Source organism: Seriola aureovittata, chromosome 9 (genome assembly GCF_021018895.1).
Source record: "Seriola aureovittata isolate HTS-2021-v1 ecotype China chromosome 9, ASM2101889v1, whole genome shotgun sequence".
Lineage (NCBI taxonomy): Eukaryota > Metazoa > Chordata > Actinopteri > Carangiformes > Carangidae > Seriola > Seriola aureovittata.
In genome coordinates, this window is record NC_079372.1 from 23,515,213 (window position 1) to 23,540,655 (window position 25,443).

The 25,443-nt window shown below is 42.2% G+C and overlaps 1 protein-coding gene across 2 annotated transcripts; it reads left to right on the forward strand.

Moving 5' to 3' along the window:
- Positions 1-516: 516 nt before the first annotated feature.
- otud5a (OTU deubiquitinase 5a) lies at positions 517-24,842 on the forward strand. Of its 2 annotated transcripts, none has more exons than XM_056385089.1 (9): positions 517-1,434; positions 5,911-6,001; positions 19,445-19,509; positions 19,625-19,781; positions 19,862-20,010; positions 20,273-20,458; positions 21,435-21,639; positions 21,825-21,896; positions 24,524-24,842. In XM_056385089.1, the coding sequence occupies exons 1-9, from the start codon at positions 847-849 to the stop codon at positions 24,655-24,657; spliced, it is 1,647 nt and encodes a 548-aa protein (XP_056241064.1). In that variant the 5' UTR covers positions 517-846; the 3' UTR covers positions 24,658-24,842. The 2 variants fall into 2 exon arrangements, with proteins under 2 accessions (XP_056241064.1, XP_056241063.1); XM_056385088.1 differs by having other exon boundaries at positions 518-1,434; positions 5,908-6,001.
- The last annotated feature ends 601 nt before the right edge of the window (positions 24,843-25,443 follow it).

Consider the following 25,443-nt stretch of genomic DNA (forward strand, 5'->3'; position numbering starts at 1 on the left):
GTAGAACTGTGTGGAGAGAAAGACAAACTGACTGAACGTAGTTTTTATTTTATTTTTATTTTGTATATTCTTCTTTTTGTATTCTAATTTGAAACTTACATTTCAATCAAAGAAAATGTTTTTAATATTTTTAAGAAAATAGCATGTTATAATTTTACAGCAAGATTTGAAAAAAATGATTTTATTAAACTGATAATAAATCTTATATTTCTTTGTGTCATCTTAGTCTTATTTTTTATATATTTATTTTAATTTATTTGAGTGTTTATAATTTTCTGCCTTTTGCTGCCACCAATAACAATAATAATCAAATATCCTGTCTCTATTATATATTTTTTTCTATTTTTATGTCAATAAAACACACAGATACACACACATAGATACTGTACATATAGATTATATTTATATCCATTATATATTTATTGAAATAAGCTTAAGCAATGAATATCAGTCCAGACTTAATATAGACTGCTAAAGTTACAGCATGAGGTCGTGGAAGTTTGGTAAAAATAATAAAAACAAAAAATTTAAGATGAACGTGGTGACGTAAAAAGTGCCGTCGCGACCAGGAAGTGACGTCGCGGCCTCCGTCAGACTGTTGATGTTGTGGACTGGTCGGCCGGAGAACGGGAAGACGGAGACGCGTTTTGTTTTTGTTCAACTAAACCGTCGAAAAGGAGCCGAGTCGTCGCTTCTGTCGTCCGTTTCGGTTCGCTAAGAGCCTTAGCTCGGTGATTAGAGCCAAACGGCCGGGCCGGAGGGCGAATACACCGAGACATTTGATCTAGAAAGGGAGGACTCTTCACCCTCTGACCCCCTCCCTGCCTCCCTCACACGCTCACCACCATGACGATTCTCCCGAAGAAGAAGCCCAGCTCGGGGGTCGGCGTTTCGGACCACGCCGATGACAGCGATCGTCGGAGCGGCTCCGACCCGCACCAACACCCGCACCCACACGCAGGGAGGACCGGAGCTCGGCCGAGGGCTTCACCTCCGCCGTGGTCCTACCAGCCCGCTCCGCCCTCCACCAGGGACGACAGGCGGAGCATCGAGGCGAGCTCCCGGCCGCAGCAGGCCTCTCCGCCGCCCGTCGGCTCGGTGTCCCCCGTAGGACCAGGAGACGGTCGGGACAGCAGCGGCGGGATGGTGGCCGGGACGCGCGGGGAGCTCGTCGTGTCGGCCGGCGTCGTCGGATGCGGTGGAGGTATCGGCAGCTGCTGCTCTGGGCCCGGACTGAGCAAGAGACGGCGGCAGGCAGGCACCTGCTCCGGTGGGGTGGTGGCGGCTCTGGCCGGCGGAGGCCAACCCGGGGTAACCGGACCGGGAGTAGTGGGGTCCAGCCAGGATACGGAGGAAGGAGCCGGGAACAACAGCGAGGACGAGTATGAGAACGCCGCCCGGCTGCAGTCCATGGACCCGGCTACCGTGGAGCAGGTAGGAAGCTAACGTCAGCTAACACAACAGCAACAAGCGAGAACCAATGCTAATGCTACCGTGGCTACACAGATGGACCCATGAAACGGTTCACTCCGAGTTTAAATACGATTCATCAGGTTTATCGAGGTGACACGAGAAAACAACATTAAAACAATACACAGACCGTCGAGAGACGTTCTCAAAACAAAAACAACTGATTTACTCACAATATGTTTTGAATAAACGACGACTGTTCCAGTTTGTTTGTGTGTTCAGCAGTAAAATAACATACATGTGAAATATTTAAAATCATACGTGTGTTCGTCTCAAACACAGTTCAGGACAACAGTTTAACCACCTCTCATTCACCTGCAGGTAACCATAGCAACATGAGTGATGCTAGAGTTAACTAAGTGGTGAAACAAACCTATAACCACTGAGTTAAACTGATCAGAGACACACAGGATTTAAACACAGCAGACTTTTGTTCACACAGGGACAATAACCAGCTGTCCAGGTGACCCCCAGCTGTCCAGGTGTTAGCTTGGAGGGGCTCAAACACAAATCAGATACATCGTACAGAATATTCATTTAATGATGATTGATTTTCACTTTTATGTCATAATGAAATATAATAAGGAGTCGCAAAAGCAGTGCATAATACAAACCATATCCATTTATAATCCAGTTATTATCAAAATTCAGGTCAATAGTTTAACCACCTTTCATTAACCTGCTGGTAACCATAGCAACAGGGCTGATGCTTCAAACTGTGTTCTTAGTCCTTTTTTTTGAGGATAGAAAAAGACTAAACTTGTTGCTTTTGTTTGTTTTGATTCACATTAAGTTGAAGCTCTTTGGGTTTCACCTTAGACTCTGAAAACCATGGATGGACATTTTCACAGTTTTCTTATCTTTTAAAGCAGTTGGTCTATTAGCTTTAATTGTGCTATTGAAAATAATCTGTAGTTCCAGCCCCAGAACAAATGAACCTTGGTTAAATTGACTGCAGACACAGAATTTAAACATATCCACATTTGTTTCTTTTGATCTGTGGACCTGATAGAACAGAAAGTGATCTCTGTCCAGGTGGAGATGATAACGTGCACAGAAATATGAACACCTGTTGTTGACGTGCACGTGTCTAGACAGCCATAAACTCAACAACAGAAACTGCTCAGTCTCACTATGTTGTCTTTTCTGTGGTTTATGGTTTTTATTTTGACAAAAATTAATTTGTGGAGGTTAAAGAGATTATTGAAAAACATCAATTTACAGACAAATCACCACGTCAATAAAAAGAAAATACTTAGGTGTTCTATTGTAATTAAAAACATTTTAAATATTAAAATAACTCATTTCAAAACATTAAAACTCTAAATAATCACCATCTGCCCGTTTAAGGTTTTTAAACCTGACATAAAAGAGAGTAGAGCTGAAAATAAAACAACATTTTTAACATTTAATGTAATCAGAAACTTTTCTGAGTATTGATTAACTTCAAAAAAAGTCATTTTAAAGTAAAACCTCACTTTGTTCTCTGGTGTCAGTTTCTGTGTCTTAGATTTTATATCAGTAACCAGAGCTGCATTAATTGATCAGTCACTCAACAGAAAATTAATAAGCATCTTTTTTGATAATTGACTAATGGTGTCAGTCAGTTTTATAAACATTTTATAAATGGAATAATTGTCAGAAAATAATCATAAATTGAAGTCTCACAGTCACTGAGTCTGTTTTGGTTTTGGACAAAAGACGTGTGATGACATCACTTCAGACGTTGAGGAACTATAGATGACATTTTGACTATTTTTATAGACTAATTGATAATGAAAATAATCAATAGTAAATAAGTGTGTGAGGATAGGGAGGAAACACTTACAGGCTAAATTATCTCTGTCATAGGACACTTTGGTCAAGGACATGTCAGAGCTGCTGTCACATATTTTCCTCTGGTGAAAACTGAAGTTGAATTTTGTGAATGTGTTTACATTCATATTTGTACCGTGATTGTGATCAGGTTTGTTAGTGGTGTGTACGTACACATGTAAATATCCTTGTTTCAGAAACTTCGATTATCTTCTCTGAGAGCTCGGAGGACTCTGATAGAAACTGAGATGTATTCAAACACCAGCTTTCCTGGTCTCTGTCATGTTCACAGCTGTGTCATAAAGTCAAGTTAATACTTAGTCTTTAATACTTAGTTAGTAAAATGAAAGCTATGATGCAATGCTGATCTGTTTCTGTGAAGTGAAAGTAAAAGTCTGACAAGAGTAATACAGAAGATGAAGTGTACTGTTGAAGAACTAAATCTTGTAGTCGTGAATCCTGCAGCCACAGTTGGATCAAATATCAAATTATAACCCAATGTCCAAAAAAGTGTAAAGTCAAACCTGAGTGAAGTCTTGTTCACTCTGCTGCTTTGTTTTGATGGAGATAAACAGCTGGTGGAGCTGATTCTCAAGTTGCTGCCATCAAACCACAGAAGAAGATGAGCTAATTAACAGATGCAGTTAAAACTCAGACAATGGAAACATGTGGAGAACATGATGGATTGTAAATGTGAGGAGGGTTCAGCCTCCTCGTCAACATCGCTCTACACATAGCTAATGTTTCCTCTGTTCATCCTTCATGTACGACTTTATTCATGAAGTCTGTTTCACTTTGGTTTTTTTATCCACACAACAACAAACACTCATCTTGACTCGACAGATTTTTAGTTTTTTATTTACATATTGAAAAGGTTGATAAACACAGGTCGATGTAAACATACCTCAGTTCACCTGTCCAGGTAACTCCGTAAGTTCAGTGAGCTCACCTGTTCTGACCAACAGTTAAAACCTTTATTGTGATATAAAACTGCTCTGTGGCTCTGAGGGAGGGCGTAGCTAAATGTCTCTGTTCTGTGTTGACGACAAAAGAAACACCATCATTTCAGAAAACACATGTTCTACTCGGCTCTTATCTGGAGGCACAGTTGTGACGGTTTGAAGCTCTGTTAACAATCTGAATGGTGCTGATTGGAGACAGATGAGGATTTGGATGATCACACCTGAAGTGGTGCGTTGGATCTAGCAATGTATGGGTTTCAGTACTGAGAGAGCCTCAGCTCAGGATATCAGGTGGTACAGAGAGTCCTAAAACCCGTGACCTTACTGTGTGGAGGAGACTGGAGTCAGTAAAGGGAGAAGATATTCCCCCAGTGGGGAAATTTGCAGTGTTACAGCAGCAAAGTGGACAGTACAAAAAAAAAGTAAAATAATAATATGTACAATTACATATTTAGAAAATATAAAAAAAAAAAAAATAGCAGCAAAAACAATAACACTGGATTTATTGTTGACACGTCAGAGTTCAGCCTCTGCAACACTAGACAGGTGTAGTACACGATGAGACTGTTTGGTGCCGAGACCACATCCCTGTTCATGAGGTCAGTGTCCATACTACAGCTGCACGATATGCAAAAAAATTATTACTTATTGTGATTACTTTGGGATTTGGATTGCGATTTCAGTTTGAATGGTCGTTTTTAAATTTAATTTTCACAAAAATTTAAAAATGATGATGATGTAATTTTTGTTGGGTCTTGTACCAGACAAACATGTTCCTTTTCATCTGGAGAATATGATTTGTAGACCGGGGCGTCTCTGTAGCACAACAGATGGTACTTACAATGCACAACAATGTTGTGACACATTTTGACTTTTACCAAATTGCACTTGGCTATAGTGTGATTTCAATTACATTTCAATTAATTATGTAGCCCTAGTCCATACAGATCTACGTTATTACTACTTACATGGTATATTCTCTTTACAGTGCGGGGCTAATACACTTCAAAACTTTGTCTTCAGTCTTGACACTGATGATGAGATTTACTCTTTAGGATCTTCAATAGATTCAAACAAATTCAGTCACTCCATAAAAGTTCAGTACCCAGTGTCCAGATTGAGGACACAACTCAAAGTGACCAAACTGTGAGATACAATGTTCAGATTTTTCTCTGAGATGATGTTGATGTTCAGACGTCTCATCATGTGAGTCACATCATTTAAGGTCCTACCATCAGACTCCATGACTGGACACTGTGAGAGTTCATTTTAAAGTGGAGATCATATGCTTTTCCAGGTTTAACACCTGCACTACACATCTGTTTGGTGCTTTAATCAATAATCAAAACTACCAAACACTACATTCATCCAGCTGCTCAGATGTGAACGGTTCTTCATGCCCTTTGATTGTAAACTTAGTGTCTTTGTGTTTTTGACTGTTGGTTGGACATGATGAGACATTTGATGTCATCACCTCAGACCAAATGATTAATTGGTTAATTGATAAAAACGTTTCTGATTTGATAATGAAAATAATTTTAAATCGCAGCCTTAGAACAGTTAACATCTCTGGGACCTGAGAGAAGGAATTCTGGGTGGTGAAGTCTTTAGCTGTCCAGGCCCAGTATATGGCTGACCCTCCGTGTGTGTGTGTGTTCAGCAGGAGCACTGGTTTGAAAAAGCTCTGAGGGAGAAGAAAGGCTTTGTCATCAAGAAGATGAAGGAGGACGGAGCGTGTCTGTTCAGAGCCGTGGGTAAGTGATACACACACACACACACACACACACACACACACATACACACACACAATCACTAGGTCTAAAAGACATGCAAAAAATCATGTTGTGATATCATGATTTCGGTTAATGATAATAAAAAACATAAAGATGATAATGATGTGATTTTTGTTGGCAAACAACCAGTTCCTTTACATCTGTAGAATATGATCTGCAGACCGGGACATCTGTAGCACCACAAAGCCTCATCTATAATGATCTGTTGTTGTGGCACATTTTAACTTCATCAGAAAAACTGCAGCTCCTGTGATTTGGATATTTCACTTGGCCATATTGTGATTTCAATAATATTTTGATTCATTGTTCAGCTCTAATTAACATGTAACGCTGCAGTTCGTCTGCTCGCCAGCAGGTGTCAGTGTTTAGCTGCTGTTGGACTGTGTTGTGTTTTACTGAGCATGTTTCCATCTGACTGACAGACAAACCAACAACCAGTCACCAGCTCAGTTATATCCTCATATAACTGTAACGTCCACAGCTCTTGGCTGGAGGAGTGTGTCACATGAGTCCCTCTTAAGTTAAGATAGTTTAATCTTTAAAAGAAGAATAAATCAAACTGACTTGACGTCATCAGCTGTGTGTTGTCAGGCCTCTGGTCTTTAGTGGTCGTTCATTTATTGTGGGTTTAGGTTTGTTTGCTTTAGTCAGTGTGGTGTCATTGATGTGCAGGTGAACAGGTTCAGGTGTTTCTGTTTTGTTGAAAAGTTCTTCAGAATAAAACCTTTTGAATGGCATCTCTGTGACTATACTGTGTACTATATACATATAGTACAAACTGGACATATGTCTCTTTGCCTTGTTTACTGTTTCACACCACCTGGATGAGTCAGTAGAGGGATTAACCTGTAAACAGGTGTCTGTACAAACCCAGCTGATTTTCTGTTGAACCTGTTTTTTATTATGTGAATGTGAACAATGATGAGATGACCTACATCACTGAGCACTGACAGGAAATTGCCGCTGTGATTCCTCACTGACAGCAGGGGGCACTGTGTGTGTGTGTGTGTGTGTGTGTGTGTGTGTGTGTGTGTGTGTGTGTGTGTGTGTGTGTGTGTGTGTGTGTGTGTGTGTGTGTGTGTGTGTGTGTGTGTGTGTGTGTGTGTCAGGGTGTGTGGTGGGAAAGTATGTTCAAATGTGGGTCACAGTGAAAGATGAGGGTTCCTGTGTCTACCTTTAGGACACACACACACAGACACAGAGGTCCATTCAGTAGAGTCCAGGTTGTGTTTCAGATAACAGCTATTATGTTGCTGCAGTTATGTCACTTCACTGACCTCAGCCATGTGTGTGTGTGTGTGTGTGTGTGTGTGTGTGTGTGTGTGTGTGTGTGTGTGTGTGTGTGTGTGTGTGTGTGTGTGTGTGTGTGTGTGTGTGTTGTACCTGTAAGCTCACACCTGTCTTCCTGTTGTTGTGTAATAAGGTGTTTATTGAGTCTTCATGTTAAAGTCAGAATCCTGTAGCGGGTCTGTTTTGTGTGAATTGGACTGAACCCTCCTCTACCAGGTCTTGGTCCAGCTGTTCAGTCCACATCAGTCGCTGTAGCTGGTGCGTTCAGAGCAGTTAAAATTATTGTGCTGTGTGTATCCTTTGTGTTTTTGTTAGTTCAGTTCATATTGATCTCACAGTAACACTCGTCCTATGATTGATCAGTATAATTGATTTTCAGTCTAATGGCGCAAATAAAGCTGCAGTCATTTCTGTGCGAGCTTCTGTCGACAGCAGAGAAGATGAATGCACATAAACACAGTAGAAGCAATCAAGACTGACCTGGAGTCAGGATCTGGTCCTGATGGTGCAGGATGACATCCCGCCAAAACCGACCAATCACTGACTTAGCTGTCAGTCAAGTGACTTCATGTTTACTCCTCCGGTTTTGTTTATAAAAAGTCAGTGTGAACATAGACTGTCCACATTTAGACTAAAATGCTACAAATGCAGCATTTTACCCAGCATGCTTTTGGGAGCTGAGTGTCAGGGCGGCTGAGACAGCTGCTGCTGTATCATGTACTGTACATGTAAATGTTGGAAATGAGGCCACTGTAAAATTCACTCAGGTGTTGTGGGAGAAGGAACAAGCTGCTGGACAGGTGAGAGCTTTCAGTCAGTGTCCATGGTCATCATCATGAGGAGAACAATGTTTAGGAAACATATGACGTATTAATTTCTTCATGAAGAAACACTTTGGGCTCAGTTTGTCTGAAGGTAAAGAGAAGCTTGTTTTTATTGGACAGTTTAATCGCACTAAATAAACATTAATACGTAAAACATGTATCTCCAAGAGAGCAGACAGGGGCAGAGTGCTGTGTGATGTTAGAGTTAGTTTTATTATAAAGATATTAGAGTGAAGACAAGTGTATCTGTTGATACTCACTCACACATCACAGCTGAAAACTGAAAACTATTAGTGGCCGTTTTCACTCGTGTCAGACAGAGATGGTTGAGGCCTCAGTGTCTGGGTCGACTCCAGGGCTCGTTCAGGTGTCAGAGACCAGAGATGCTGGACGGACAGACGGACGTCAGTGTTTCTCATTCTCTCTCTGTTCACTTCTGATTCTTTTCACTTCTGTTTTCAGAGGCTGTTTCTTCACTCACTGCTGCATTTCACAGAAATACACACACACATTCTTTCTCACAAACACACACACACACACACACACAGACACACACACACACACACACACACACACACACAGACACACACTCCCACACCTGCCTACCTGAAACAGAAAGTGGACAGTGAGGTGTAAAAACACTTTTGAGACATCAAACACTAAACAACAACATTTCGTAAAGTATGTGAATGTGTGCGTGTGTGTGTGTGTGTGTGTGTGTGTGTGTGTGTGTGTGTTCGTGCGTGCGTGCGTGCGTGTTGCAGCCCCTCTGTCCGTCTCTGCTGCAGTGAACATTTCAAGTCAGTGTTTCCCGCCCTGAGGGTTGAGATGATTTCCAGACAGTGTGGAACAGAAAAAACTAAATTCTGCTTCTTTTCTGATTTTCCTTTGATATTATAAAGAAAAAGTTTTTTTTCTTTCTTTTAGAAGAAGCTTTTTTTATCTGTTTCAACAATGAAAAAAAAACGTCCAGGGGTCACAGCTCATTCTCCCTGACACCAGAGGCCTCAGGTCAATTCAGTACAGTTACATTAACAGTAACACTGAATTGAACATTTGAGGTAAATGTGCTTTATATGTGTGTGTGTACTTTGCCCCAGGGTTCATAGTTCTCTGTGTTTCATTAGTTCACTCACTGGAGGCAGCGTTCATTGTACTAAGTGTAGTAGCTATGACTAAAGAAACAGAAGAAGAAGAAACTTTGTCCTGCACATGTGTATGTATGCACACACCTTCTCTCACCGGCCCCTTTTAAACAGAGATCCCACTATACTCCCGTTAATCAGACCCTGGTTTTGCCGCCTTTTCTCCTTCACACTGAAACAAGCGCAGCTTCATGCTGCCTCAGTGTGTGATGTCAGAGCAGGTTGCCGTTCAGGAATCAGAGACGTAACAGTGTATGCGTCTGTTCCGACATGACAGCTCTCGTCTTTAACACAGACGTTGGTCCGGCTCTGTGATGACCTCTGCTGCCAGAACGATGAGGAGGAGGTGAAGTTTTTACTGATGTTAATTACTTTTCAAATTAAGACTCCAGAGCAGCACTACAGATGAGACCAGCTGAGACTCTCTGTGCACTGTTACTACATTACTACTGATACTTCAACTACATGAAAATCACTACATGAACACGTGTACTTTTACTGCAGTAGGTTTTGAATGCAGGATTATTCTTGTACTTGTGTGTCTGCTTGGTTCAGTGAAGGCTGTGATAAGTTGTTCCTCTGCTGTAAACACAGATGGGTGTGTTTCCTGTGGTCAGGTCACATTCCTCCATGACAGCTGGTCGACATGCCGATCATCTGTCTGGGGGGTTTGGTCCAGAGTGAGACATCTCTACAACAATCAATCAGCACACGCTCGGCTCCTGATCTGTCTGATGCTGTAGTGAAGGGTGTGTGATGACTCGTGGAGCCTGTAGGAGGAGCTGCTGTCAGCTCCTCACACTCTGTGTTGTTGTCTCTAAATGCAAATGAAGCATGTGTGATGTTCTGGGTGGTGGTGACACTCGTCCACCTGTTGTCGTCTCTCAGCGGGTTCCTGCTGAGCAACATCACACACACACACACACACACACACGCACACACACACACACACGTGATCAGCTGATCCACACACACCTCACTGCATGACAACACTGTTGCTCAGTAACACAATCAACAAATAACAGTTTGCAGGAATCACAGAAACTATTTGGACCTCACTACAATTACAGCTGCATCCATTAGTTGATAAATTGGTTAATTGATCAATAGAACATGAATTGGAAACTATTTTCATAATCAAATAATGGTTTTAATTATATGTTGAAGCTGAAATACAGAATCTCCGCTGCTTCCAGCTCATAGATATGAAGGTTTCATGTTTTCCTGTGTGACACTGAACATCTGTGGTCTCTGGACAAAACAAGACATCTGAAGATGTTACACTGATGTGGGAAATATAAAAACAGTTTTTGCTTTTGTTTGACACTTTATTGACAAATCAGTTAATTGACCAATTGACACAATAATCAGCAGGTTAATCAGTGATGAAAATTATCAGTAGTTGCAGACCTACACGATGCTTTACTTTTATTTTCTCTGATGTTTTCACCTCACACATGAACAGAGACATTACAGGTAAACATGAGACTCGTGTTGGTTTGGAGCAGAAGAAGCTTCAGTAATGATGCAGAGTTTTTATAAAAATGAAAAACACTATGATGTTTTTAAAACACCATAGTGAGACGTCTCACAGAAACTGAATGAATGAAGGGAAACATCATCAGTTTATTACAAAAACCCTGCGCTCAGAAGCAGATTAAAGTTCTGTGTGTGTGTGTGTGTGTGTGTGTGTGTGTGTGTGTGTGTGTTAGATACAGTAAGTCAGATGTGGTTGTTCGGCACGTCTCCTGCTTCAGACCCATTGAGCAACCTCTGATTGGTCAGACACGTGTTCCCAGCGTGCTGATAACTCCCAGCATGCACTGCTGCTGGTCATGCTTTATCAGAGAGAACAAGAGCAAAGAGTGGGTCACCACGCTGAGGAGGCCTTCTCATCTTTGGTCAGGTGCTTTTTTCTTATCCACAGTTTCTGTTTTTAGAAACTTTTCTTTGACGTCTACTTCAGTAAACTTCATATGAAACATTCACACCGTTCAGCTGCTCCACACCGGACTCCTCTACAAGACTCTTGTCTGATCTAAACTCATATTTTAATGTGTCTGTTTGTCACCTGGGATGTCATCTCTGCTGCCAGGCTACTGAGAGCCCCTCGTGCCCCTCCCCTGTCTCTCCTCCATCACAGTTAGATTTGTGGTTCGGTCGTTTTAAGACACTCGATGTGTAAAAGACCTGATGGTATCTTCCCGTGAAAGAGAAACTAAAGCTGTCAACATGTTGACGTGATGAGTATCTGTCTACAGCCGGTCCTACTGGTTTTACTGACTTAAATACTGTCAGGTTCCAGCTTTCAGGTGACCGACCTGTCTGAGCTGCGAGTGCATTGTCACGGTAACGCTGTCAATCATCCCTGAAGGTTTTCACTTCAGTCCAAAAATCTTGTCAGGCCTGTGGTTCCGCATCTGGAGGAAGTGGAAAGTTCAGACCAGACCACTGTGTTTTTAGAGCTTTTATAAAGTGTAGAGTCATAAGTTATAAGATGTGATAACCTGTGATGTTTGGAATTAATGTAGTAATTTTATTTTCCTGTCTTGTAGGTGCATCACTTGTGATTAGCCTTTTATTAATCGATCACTTCTGTTTACATTTTTCTAAGTTTAGTGGTTAAAGCCCTAATGTCCTAAGTGACCATTATGAGGAAGCAGTCATGAAGAGGCACCTCTATAAATTCTGGTGCTGGATGACATATGGAACACACCACATGTAACAGAATAAGAGAAATTCAATTTTGGATGTGTAACAATTATTTGAAACTAAATGAGGACAAAACCAAAGTTAAAGTCGCTGATGCTGCTGATTCTAAAAGGGACAAAATTCTGAGTCAACTTTGGTAAAGCAGCGTCAGTGAGAAGCGTCTTGACTACATCAGTAACACTGTGTTTCCACCTGAGTCAAACCAGGTTCATGCTCTGAATCTTTACACTGACTGATTCTTTATGACTAGCTTTTAAGGTTTGAACGGTTTAGCACCTCCACTGTTTATCCTCCCAGTCGCTGCCTCAGCTCATTGAACACCAGCAGTAAATGAACCAATTTCTCATTATGAACAAAAACTGTGGAACAGAGTATAAACACCGACCATGCAGCTTCTAAACACCTATAACACTCATCTCTCAGATCTTCTCCAAAGCGATTGTTTCCTGCTGTTACTGAGTCTCACAGCAAGTTTTTAAAATTCATTTGATTTGAAATGAATTGTATGAATGAAAGATTCTCTGCAGAGGAGAATCAGATTCTACTGAATCTGATGAGGAAAACGGCGGATCAGCTTCATTAGTCCAGACTGCAGCTGGACCCGGTGAATAGTGAGGAACGTGATGTCATGGAGGATACTGTGTGAGCGCTCACTTTCCAGGGAGTCTCAGAGTTTGATTGACACGAAGAAGACTTCACTCATGTTCAGACACGTTTCAACCTCAGTTTTTAGCTCGTTCATAGCAGGTCCCTGTCAGCATAACGAGCTGTGTATGTGTGTGTGTGTGTGTGTGTAACAGACCCCGGTGTTGAGGATGAAGACCACACTGTGAGTTACTGTTCTCTGCTCGTTAACAGCTGTTTGATGACGTGCTCATGATGTTACAGGATAAACTGGAGCAGAGTTCAACCTGACAGTCTGTTTCATCACGTTACAGTGTGATAATGTACAAATGTACACAGTAGGGAAATCTACTGTGTACAAATGACCTGCTGCTAATGAGTCGCTGAGCTCACGTGAAGACCAGGTGTGTGTGTGTGTGTGTGTGTGAGTGTGTGTGTTTGTTCGTTCGTTCGTTCGACCTCTGTCATAGTACCCTCTGACCCGTATTACTGTAACACCGACGTCTGACTGTTTGAGTCCAGACAGTGTGTGTAAAGAGGAATCTCCACCACAGTTTCTCCATCAGTCTGCTGCTGTGTGTGTCTGTGTGTGTCTGTGTGTGTCTGTGTACAGAGTCAGATCTGGGTTAAGGTGGATTTTCCCTTCACACTGAAATAGTCTACTCTTACATAGCTTGTGTTTGGATAGAACTCATACACACACACACACACACACACACACACACACACACACACACACTGCTCAGCTGACTGTGAACAGTATTTACACACTGACCTCTGTCTCTGTTGAGCACAGCAGCAGTGTGTGTGTGTGTGCGTGTGTGCGCTGAATGACAGTTTTGTTCTCAGTTTTTATCTGAAGTGACACAAATGAAAAGTCAACCGTGAACACTGAGCGTGGACAAACACTGACGAGTGTCACGCAGCTCTGATAACCACGTTCTACCTGACAGAGGTAAAGACCAGAGTTCAGTCTGAGTCCAGGATCTGTGGAGGAGCTGAGAGCTTCCTGGTGAAGCTGCAGTCAGAGATCATACCTGTTACACCTGTTGTCTAATTCTGATCAGCTGACACAGTGATGGCAGGTCAAGGTGTTATTGACCAGCCGCACGCACACACACACACACACACACACACACCGTAATACAAACCTCTGCAGGTGTAGCAGTCTCAGTGATATAACACCTGAGCTTCACTGTCCTGGATTCAAAAATGATTTTTGTTGTGTAGTTGTGTTGTGTGTCTGTGAGTCTCCAGGACTTCAGCTGTGATCAAGGTTCAAACCAAGTCCCATTCAGTCAGGAACAATACAGGGGGCGCTTGGGGTTGGGGGTGTCTGAACAGTGTGGTTTGGTTCAGGTTTGGTGCAGCTCTGAGCCACCATTCAACACCCATCTGCACAGTTTACTGTGGATGCACTGACCAATCAGAGAGCAGGTCCTCCAGATGTTCGACTTCAGGAGACGTGTAGGTGAAAACATCAGCAGTGAAACTGCACCTGTAGGTTACCTGGGAAACACAGGTAGTTACAGTAGAAGAAGACTCACAGAGGGGTAATATAACTCTGTGTGTGTGTGTGTGTGTGTGTGTGTGTGTGTGTGTGTGTGTGTGTGTGTGTGTGTGTGTGTGTGAGAGCAGATGTATAGAGTTTCTTGGTATGAATAGAGAATCTGGTTGACCTCATTTACACTTCATGTGTCTGTGGATCACATAACAGTTCAGTGTAAACACATCTGTACCTCTGATGGTTCAAACATCTGGAATCTGTGGAACAACAGTTGTGTCTCAGACAAATATTTTTTGCAAACAAATACGTCATGTTGTTTTTTTTTTTTTTTTTTAGAAACAACTGTGAGACTGTAATTTCAGCAAGCAAAGCTTTTGTGATCCGTTTTTAGATTGATACAGAAAAACCACTCAATAGCTGGTAAAAGTAAAATTGAGTGAAAGTTGAAAGTAAAATCTTTTGTTTTTACTCACAAACTTCAGAATAGAATTCATAAATGAAAGTGTTTTGACTGTTAAAGTGTGTGAAGTGTCAAAGAAGTGACTCTGACAGCTACACAGATAAAACAGGTCACCTGCAGCTGGTCACTGAGGACTGACCCTGGATCAGCACACACACACACTCAGTGTCTGAGCTGTGTCTGTGTTGTGGTGATTCAGTATGGTGGTTCAACAGGGTTATAAACGTGATCTCTGACAGGAAGGGCAGTGGTGTTAGAACCAAGCGCTGCTCAGCCAGTCAAATGACCCCCTGATGGTGGGCGCAGCTTCAGAGCTGATAGACTTCTACAGAAAACAGATGACACAGACTGACTTCTCTCTGCTTTGTGATTGGTCAGCTGCAGTGAGATAACACCACAGCAGAGACACACACACACATTAACACACACAACCTGTCCTTAATGTGTGTAGCAACATCACCACTACCTCCTCTGTGAGGGAGGGCCTGATGTTGGTCCAGATCAGAACCTCATGCTCTCATGCTCTCTCTTGTCCATACTGGACTTTGGGCACTGAAAACCTTTCAGTGTCAGTGATGGACAGAATCCACAATGTAAAGGCTTAAGGTTTCTGAGTTAGACAGATCCAGTGAGTATCTCCCATATTATACAGCTTTTATTGAGAAATTCCCTCATCGTGTTCCTGTCCCTCCCCTGCAGCTCAACAGAATCACCATAGAAACAAAAACAGGGAGTTTAGTTAGACTTTGATGAACTTGGCTGATTCACATTAACTCTGTCAGTAATGTGATTAACAAAGAACAACATGAAACTTTGTGTCTGTTCTCTGCCAAAAATTGTTTATGAGGTAAAAGAAGCATCACTCTGTAACACCACCGTACGGTCAGAGCAGAGAGTTTCTGGAGTTCAACAACTTCAACAGAGTGAGACATCATCTCTAGAGGATCAGGAGTCGCGTTAAAGTTTGATTCATATCATTCAGTGAGTTGTGTATTTTTCTCTCCATGCTCATAAATTAAACTCAGCCTGATCATTTTGTTTCCTGTTTGTTGATAAAATAAGTGAATTTGTGTAAAGATCCTGATGAATAATGAGTCCAAGGAGCCAACTAACGACCTGTCAGTGAACTACAGTACCCAGCATGCTTTGCAGTTTGCTGTTGCTGGTGGTCCGGGTGGTGTCAGTGTCTGTGAGGTTCAGATAAAAACTTTATCAACATCATTAGTAAAAACGAATGGACGGACGCAGTTCCTCTGTCAGGCCCCACCCCTACCTTTCTGAGAATAATATCCAGGCTGACCAATCAGAGCGCTCGCTGTGGTTTCCTGTGTATTTGTGTGTGTGGTTTATTAATTCTGCAGAAGTCTATCTCTGTGTGTGTTTCTCAGCAACAAACTCACATTTACCTGCTCTCCTCTCCTTGTCTCCTCTCCTCGCCTTGTGTCTTCCTCTCCTCCTCCCCTCTCCTTTCCTTTTCTTTTCTTGTTTCCTCTTCTCTTCTGTCCTCTCCCTGTTTCCTCTCCTCTCCTGTCCTCTCCTTGTTTCCTCTCCTATCCTATCCTCTCCTCTTCTGTCCTCTCCCTGTTTCCTATCCTCTCCTATCCTCTCCTTGTTTCCTCTCCTCTCCTATCCTCTCCTTGTTTCCTCTCCTATCCTATCCTCTCCTCTTCTGTCCTCTCTTTGTTTCCTCTCCTATCCTATCCTCTCCTCTCCTTATTTCCTCTCCTCTTCTGTCATCTCCTTGTTTCCTCCCCTCTCCTATCCTCTCCTCTCCTTGTTTCCTCTCCTCTCCTCTCATCTAGGGCTGGGCGATAAAACAATAGCAATAATTATCTCGAATAATCTCGATAATTTTCCTCGATAGAAACATTAAAAATGTTTGATAAATATTCAGTGAGAGGTGTAAATGTAGGCCAGCACATGATATTAATTACAGATGCACGCAGTGGTTGAGAGGCTTGAAGTTGGAGTGGAGTAAGCAAATATGGCGAAATGACAGACACCGCAGAAAAAGCAGAACACAGCTCGGAGGACGAAGAGAGGCCACTCAACTTCAGTAGTTTGCGGATATTTTGGCTATTTACAGTCCGACAAAAAACAGAGCGACGTGCACCGGAAACTGTGCCGGAGACACATTCCTTCGAAGACGGGCAACACCACAAACCTGTTTGATCATTTGAAAAAATATCACTCGTTAAAACACACAGAAAGTAAGAAAAACAAGTATTAGTGGAACTTCGATGAGCACCAGGCCAGTGCCCACTGCAAATCTTCTTCGTCTATTTATTTTTTTTATATATTTTGCAGTCTGAGCCATCTTCCTTTCAAAACTTAATTTTTAACTTTACTTTGTTAAATAAAGAGGACTGAAAAGGATTTTAATTTTAATAATGCATATTTTATCATAATTTGAATGTTTGTACCTCAAAGTTTTTAAGTGTTCTGCTGTTTGTCATGTTTTAGAACATATGTTCTAAATAGAACAGTTTAAAACCACAGTTGACTGTCTGGTTTCTTCAGCTTTCACTCAGGAGCAAAAATCAGCCTTTAAACCTCAAAGAAATAACGATGTGGCATTTATCCTGATAAATATCGATATGGAAATTTTTATTGTGATTACAGTTTTGGCCATATCGCCCAGCCCTACTCTCATCTCAGCTTCTTTCCTCGTTTCCTTTCCTCTCCTCTCCTCTTCTTTCCTTGTTTCCTCTTCTCCGTCCTTGCCTCCTCTTCTCGCCTCCTGTGAAGTGTGTGGGACTCGCTCAGTGACTCACTCACTGTGGGTGATCTGAGGGGAGATTCCCTTTGTGTGTGTCTGACTCACACACCTGGTTTGTTTTTGAACAAAACTCTATTTTTTCTTTATGTAAAAGAAGCTGAAGTTTCCGCTGTGAGACTGACTCTCTGCTGAGGTCAGATTTTTCTTAGAGTCAAGAAACTCCATGTGCAGACTTGTAACTAAGTTCAGCTGATCACTGTAGCTTTTTATCAAACAGGAGGAAGTTGTGCATTTGTTAAGGGCTATTTTCAGCGGCGGATTAATCCACATTTGTTGCTCTAGTGGACAGCGTGTGTGTGTGGTAGAGTCATGATGAACTAGTGTGCAGGGCTACATTGTTAAAACATGTATTTATTTTTTGTACCTGCCACAGTTACTGTGTATGTATTATTTATTATTATATATTATTAATTAATAATTTCTCTGCTTTAAGTTAATTAAATAAAAGTGACAGAGCATCAACATTTGAAAAAAGACTCGTTTTAATGTCAGTTTGGTTTATTTCCTTCTTTTCTCTGCAAAAATCGACTAATATGGAATTTGTACAAACATTTCCCAACAGCTGTTCATCATCTTTTATTCATATTATTCATCTTTAACACCTCACACAGCAACAAACATTTACACTGATGTTGACTTAAGTAATTGAATTAATTAATTTAGTTTTTCCCTCTTTTTAATGTGAGTAAAACGGTTGGAAACACTGACTCAGTGTGTGTCGCCCTGCACATCAGTCTGATTCATATATATTAACATCATTAATATCATACACTCAGACTGTGTGTTTCTGATTCACACACCTGCTGCTGCTCAACGGTGTGTGTTAGTTTTGTTCTGAGTGTGACCCTATATCTGTCCCTCCGTGTGTGTGCGTGCGTGCATGCGTGTGTGTGTGTGTGTCAGTCATCACTTAGCAGCTTCAACTTCAATAACATCACAACTGTCTTTACACACATGCGCACACACACACACACCCAGAAACTGCTGATGAGAAAAAGGAAGTTGTAGGGGGGGTTCTGAGAATCGCCGCGGTGACAGACCATGTGACTTGCTGGAAATCGAACCAAAGTGATGCTCATTTGCATACCAATGCAGGAAGTGTGTGTGTGTGTGTGTGTGTGTGTGTGTGTGTGTGTGTGTGTGTGTGTGTGTGTGTGTGTGTGTGTGTGTGTGTGTGTGTGTGTGAATAAATGTGTAATTGAGTAAAAAGACTGGTTCACTCACATTTTCACTGAATACCAGTATGAATCAAAACTGACAGTTAAAGGAACATTTCAACAGTTCAAAGTCAAAGGTGCAGTTCAGCATTTAAAGAACTCCTGTTGTTGACTTGTTTTTTGAACTTGTGTTTGTATCAACTGCAGTAGTTACATTAGTGTTTGTGTGGACCCGCAGATGGACATTTTTTTTCTCTTTGTATGAGGTTCATGGTTTTGACCAAGATCCCTGACAAGTAAATTTATTCAAATTTAATTCCAAAATGACCAGCTAGTTATATTAGCTTAGCATAAAGACTGGAAACAAGGAGAAACAGCTAGCCTGCTCTGTCCACCCATCAGCCCGCTGAACAGTTAAACTGCACAGTATTGTCACCTTCCTCTGCAGACATCTGTGTTTGACATTCACATGTATGAACAGTGTGCACACACCATAAACATGTGTTAATGTGTTTTTAATGTGTTTGCCTCACAGACGTCCTCTGGTATCAGGTTTGACATCACAGTAAACTGAGTGTTTGGGACAAAACAAAACATCTGACGACATCACTTTGGACATGCCACTGATTCTGACCTTTTATAGACTGAATGATTAATCGGTCATTAAAGTGTTCGTCAGTTGCAGGTCTTCACTGTTCTTTACTTTTGCCCGGTGGAGGAAACGGTGTGTTTGAGTCCATATAGGATGAACTGTGGAAGTGTTTCATAGTGACTGAGACCCATCACACATGTTAACTGACTGATCAGAACCCAACACAGCCTGTGTGTCTCTGTTTTAGTTGAAACTACACACAGTCTGGGCTCTGATTGGTCCTAACCCAAACTCTCTGTCTCTGTCTCTCTCAGCTGATCAGGTGTATGGAGATCAAGATATGCATGAAGTGGTCAGGAAACACTGTATGGATTACCTGGTGAGTCACTCTGACCTCTTACTTCGGACCTTACTCTCAGCTGATGAATCTTCTTCTTCCTTTGTTAAAGTCTTTGTCAGCGTCTGTGTTCATGAAGGTGTTTTTCCTCCTTTAGATGAAGAACGCCGACTATTTCTCCAACTACGTGACAGAGGACTTTACCACATACATCAACAGGAAGAGGAAAAACAATTGCCATGGCAACCACATCGAGATGCAGGCCATGGCTGAGATGTACAACAGACCGGTGGAGGTGTACCAGTACAGCACAGGTGAGTCTGACTGTCCAGTAACAACCTCCACGTATGTTGTCATCAGCCAATCACACCTTACCCTCCTCCCTCTGCCACAGAGCCAATCAACACGTTCCATGGCATCCACCAGAACAACGACGAGCCAATCAGAGTGAGCTACCACCGCAACATCCACTATAACTCTGTGGTGAACCCCAACAAGGCCACGATCGGCGTGGGACTGGGACTGCCCGCCTTCAAACCAGGGGTACCTAAACCTGACACATTTAAAACCATAGATCAGGGGTGTTCAAGCTGTGAGGCCTGCCGGGCACTTGACAAAGATACTTGACCAAATGTAAACAAGCACAGGACAGAGTTAGAGAGTTACAAAAGCCCTGCTCTGTAGTGTTGATATTTAACCCCTGGTAGGCAGGAAAAGTGTGTGTGAAGTCAGTACTTGGTGGACTGGTATATCTGTTGACAGTGGATTTCCTTCCCACCCCCCACCTCCACCCTTCCCCCCCCAGTATGCAGAGCAGTCTCTGATGAAATCAGCCATCAAGACGTCAGAGGAGTCGTGGATCGAGCAGCAGATGTTGGAGGACAAGAAGAGAGCGACGGACTGGGAGGCCACCAACGAGGCCATCGAGGAGCAGGTGGCCCGGGAGTCTTACCTGCAGTGGCTGCAGGACCAGGAGAAACAGGCCAGACAGGTACAGGGGGGGACTCCTTACACTTTTAAAAGTGTAAGGATCTGCATAAAAAGTACTTTCAGTATGTGTTGTTATCAGTCGCTGTGTGTTGAGACCCAAACCTGTTCTCATTCAGAGGAGGAGGAGCTGATCCACTGGAATGTAACTGGAACTTTTTATCAGAGGAAAACCTCCTGAAGGGAACAAAGACTTCACAAGAAGCAGAACACTTCAATCAGCCACCAAACAAACATTGACTGCTTATGTCACCTGAGTCCAGTCAGATGCAGGAGCTGGATTTACAGACAACTCAAAGGGTTAACAGGAGTCGCTCCATAGAGACTCACTATATGGTCTAGTCTTAGAGCCCTGTGTGTCTCTGTGTTGATTCATTCATACGTCGCAGCATCATCTCTGTGTTAGAGGTCTGTTACTAAAGAGCAGGAGCCAGTTGCACAAAACACCCTTAAGTCTTCTCCTTAAGGTATTTAAACATTACTCTTCTCTTACTTAATGAATCTCTTAAAGTCAGTTAAACTGTTGCACAAAAGAACTTAGTGACCACAGTAAGGAAATAAACTAAAGGTATTTCTGACTCTATCTTAACTGCAACATGACTGAGTTTATGATGATAAATGAAGGAAATTAACACATCCCAAGAAGATTAGAATTTTATGGCTGTAAAATCTCTATTACTGCTGTAAATTACTTTTTTCCTTAACTAAGGAAACTTTTTAGGAGATTCTGTGTAATGCCCTTAATTAAGACCCTTAGCTAAGGAGAAATTAAACCTCGAGTGTTATACTTAGGTAGAAAACTTGCAGCAGAACATGTCAGCTATGACGTAACCTCCATCAGTATCCTGTAACCCCTCTGCACATGGCTTTGAAGCTACAGTTACCATGAGGTTGTTGCCTTCAGTCTCCACCCCCAGCTGACTCAGCACCACCAGAAAAAAATAATTATTTAACAGATGTAAACATCTTTTCCCTCTCAGCCCCGTAAGGCAAGTGCCACCTGCAGCTCGGCGACGGCAGCGGCTTCCAGTGGGTTGGATGACTGGAGCGCCCGGTCGCCACGGCAACGCGACTCAGACCCCTCCCACTCCGACCTCACAACCACCCCATCGACCAACAACAAGCCCCCCTCCCCCGCTGGAGCCGCCCTCATCCTGAGCAAACCGCCCTCTCCCTGCGCGCCAGGTAACCTGTATACACACACACACACACACACACACACACACACACACAGGTACATCATCCTCACTGCATGTGTGTCTCATGAAGTGTTCAGTACCTAACGTGTGTGTGTGTGTGTGCGTGTGTGCGTGTGTGTGCGTGCGTGTGCGTGTGTGTCTGTGTCTGTGTCTGTGTCTGTGTGTGTGTAGGTCCCAGTAATCAGAGTCGTCATCATTTGGAGTACAGAGCCATCATGCAGGAGATGTCACCTACAGCATTTGGTAAGACACACGCATGTTTGTACTTCTACCTTTGTGAGGACCCTAATTAACAGAATGCATTCTCTAACCCTGATCTCTCCTAGAGGAGGGAAGGGATCTCTCCTCTGTTGCTCCTCCTCAGGTTTCTACCATTTTTCGCCTTTAGAGATTTTGTTGAAGTCCTTTTTTGATTCAAGGGTCAAAGGTTGTTCACTGCACAGATATTAAAGCCACCTGGGCTGTAAAACTAAACTAGACTTGCTAACGGTGAGTGGTGCTGCTCGTCTCTGCAGCAGACATGTAGCTCTCAGTCACTGCCTGTTGTTTACCATCAAAGCTCAGCTTGAGTCAACAGGAAGCTGCCGAGCAGAGCAGGGCGTGGTGTGTGTGTGCGTGTGTGTGTGTGTGTGTGTGTGTGTGTGTGTGTGTGTGTGTGTGTGTGTGTGTGTGTGTGTGTGTGTGTGTGTGTGTGTGTACGTGTGTGTGTGTGTGTGTGTGTGTGTGTTTAAAGTTATCTGGGGTTAAGCAGAGGCTGGTGTCCCTGTGAGAAAACACTCTCAGTTTCATTGTTGTTTTCTAATAATATGAGTTTTATCAGCTGTTTACAGCTCAGCTCTGAACACTCAAGTATGTTTTTATCAAAGGACAGAACAGTGTTGAACTCTCACCACGATGTTTCTGTCTGTTTCATCTTCACTGCTCAATAATTTCTTGGGATATAATCATGAGCTGTTGCCCAGAACTCTGCAGCTCTGAACATGCTGCTGTCTTCCTCTCGGCTCCACCAAGGTCTGGTCTTTTGACTCCACTGATGTTCACCAGAAAAGCTTCAAAATCAAGCTACAGAATGAAGAAATAGAGGAGGTCGATGATTTCAAGTTCTTAGGAATAATTTTAGTTTCACAACTCAAATTTGATAAACATGTAAAGAAGATCTCAAAAACAGTAAAGACCAACCTTAATTGCTTCAAATTACTGAGACACAACATACCCTATGGTTTTTTCACATTTCTCATATTGTATCGCAGTATGGGCTCAAGCGTCACTATCTACAGTCAGACCCCTCACATCCTACAATCAGGCACTGGAAATAATGGACAAAAAGCCTGTCCGATGGCATCACTGTCACATACTGAAAAGATACAATCTACTTAGTTTTGAGAGCTTTATTCATCTTTGCTTCCTCAAATTAGTTTATAAATGTATCGATAGTTTAGCCCAAGACTCTCTCTCCAGATATATCCAAAGGCAGGACAGGAACAGAGTAACCAGGAGCGTGTAATGGCAACTACTAAATAAAATACCACATTGAACATCTAAATTTAGACAATCAGCCCTCTCCATAAAGAGCTGTGAACACATGACCAACTGATTAACTCCAGATATAACTCCAGATTAACTCCAGATATAAATTCCTTTACAACAAAGGTTCAGTGCTGCTGAAAGCAAACCAGAGCTTTATTCGTTTCTAGGTAATTGTATCTATTGTTTATTGTCTTTGTTTGACTATTTGTAGCTTGTTGTGCTGTTGTTGTCTCTTTTTAGACTGAACATCTGTATATTTTTAGCTAATTGTAAGATATTATCAATTGTGTGGTCTGTTTTGTGTTGTTTTTGCTATTGACTGTTTTAATTACATTATACACATAAAAGCCCAACTAAGGACAGGAGTCGTGAATTAGCAATAGCTATAAACTCTTTGTACGACACATTAGTTTCATTCTTTGTGTTGAAACTATGTTAAATTGCATTGTCTCAATCAAGTAAATAAAATAAAAATAAAAGCAGTTAAAACACAGTCTGCAGGTCAGCGTTGAACTCTGTTTCCTCTGTAATAGTCTTGACTGTTGCTGATGTCAGGAGACATTCTCAACCTCTATACTCAGAGGGGTTTTTTGACGGCGGATTTAGCTGCAGGAGGTTTCAGTCTGATCCATCATACCTGCAGCAAACACAGGAAATAAGATCATCAGTTGTAAAAGATTAATGCCGCAACTTAACTGTTATTTTGCCTCATCAATTCATCTGGTTTTTCCTAGTAAGTCTATTAAATGTTGAGATGTAGTGAAATATGTCCATGAGATGATGAACAGTGTGACTGTGAACATCTCATCTTCAATAGTCCCTCCTGCCAAATCCAGCCAAAGCCATAAACCATTCATTTGTGGAGTCCTAGGCATGTCTGGCCCCTTGGCAGCCATCTTGGCGACACCCTTCGGCAGTTATTTCAGACATCATCTTCTTTTATGGCTCAGTCCAGAGAGCTGTGACACTATGCTGTCAGTTCAAATGTGAGAGTTTGTGTCTGATGTTTGAATAAAGAAAGTTGATGAATTACAGAATTGTTTGTTTTGATCATTGTCTGTAGAAAACTAACACAAGATTTTACTACAAAGTTAGTTTTCACTCAGCTTAAAACTTTTATGAACCTCAACTGTGTGTGCTTGCATCAGTGCAACAACACGATTGGCTCGATATGTTTTTTGGTTCAGCTGCTATAAAGCAGACGATTGGCTTTCTGGGGGCAGAATATGTGTCATACATCTTTATCGTTACAGACTTTTTTGTTCAGGATTCTTGAAGTAGATTACCGTCTCTGGTTGAAACTGTCAAGTGTGTATCTGTCACCCGGTCTGTGTGTGTTCCAGGTCTGACAGACTGGGAGGATGATGAGATCCTGGCATCAGTGCTGGCCGTCTCTCAGCAGGAGTACCTGGACAGCATCAAACACCAGAGTGCCGCAATGCACCGAGAGAGAGAGCCGTCACCTGACAGCAGCTGATAACCAGCCGACAAACGACACACAAACACACACACCGACACAACCATGACCTTTGACCCCTGCCCTCCACCATCCTGACCCCTCCACCCCCTCACCTCTGACCCACAGAAGGAGATCGACCAGGGAAAAAATAAAACATCAAAGAAATGCACACTTGTTTTTTTTTTTTTTTTTTTTTTTTTCAACTCATCTTCTCATCTCTCTCCGTTCTGTCGGCTCCTCTTCCCTTCTTCCCTGTTTCCTTTCATTTCCTCCTCCCCTTTCTCTCATAATGCCCTGCTTCCAGCCAATAGTGATCCAGCATTACCAAACAACCCCCACTTTTCATTTTCCAGAGGGAGCTCGGTCTTGCTGCTGATTTGGGATCAGTTCTGACATTTAAACATCACATTTGGCAGCTTTCAACTTCATCGGTTTAAATTTTTATCTTTTGTTTAGTTTTCAGAATTACACCGATGACTCTTTTTATAGCAGGATATTAGCTCTGCGGCTATCAGGCCATTGGTTTCAATGACGAATGCTAATCAGAACTGAAAAAGACAACCACTCTACAGGTACTGTTTATTGGTGTCCTGTATGATAAAATAGCATAAAGTGTAAGTCTAGTCCCTGCTAATGCCACCAACCAGCCACATTGCTGTTAGCTTAGTTGCTGATAGCAACAATTTTTGCCACAATTTGTACTCCTCGTCGCGTCCGTTGGCAGCCATTTTGTGTGATGAATGCTAATCCCGCTAATCAGAAGTGAAAAACACGACCTCTCCACAGGTACTCCAAGCTATCACC

Excerpts from the sequence above, each read along its gene's own strand:
- otud5a (XM_056385088.1), top strand. The coding sequence starts at position 847 with ATGACGATTCTCCCGAAGAAGAAGCCCAGCTCGGGGGTCGGCGTTTCG. Across the intron at positions 19,510-19,624 it reads AACACTGTATGGATTACCTG|ATGAAGAACGCCGACTATTT; the intron begins GTGAGTCACTCT and ends TTCCTCCTTTAG. Across the intron at positions 21,897-24,523 it reads GATGTCACCTACAGCATTTG|GTCTGACAGACTGGGAGGAT; the intron begins GTAAGACACACG and ends TGTGTGTTCCAG.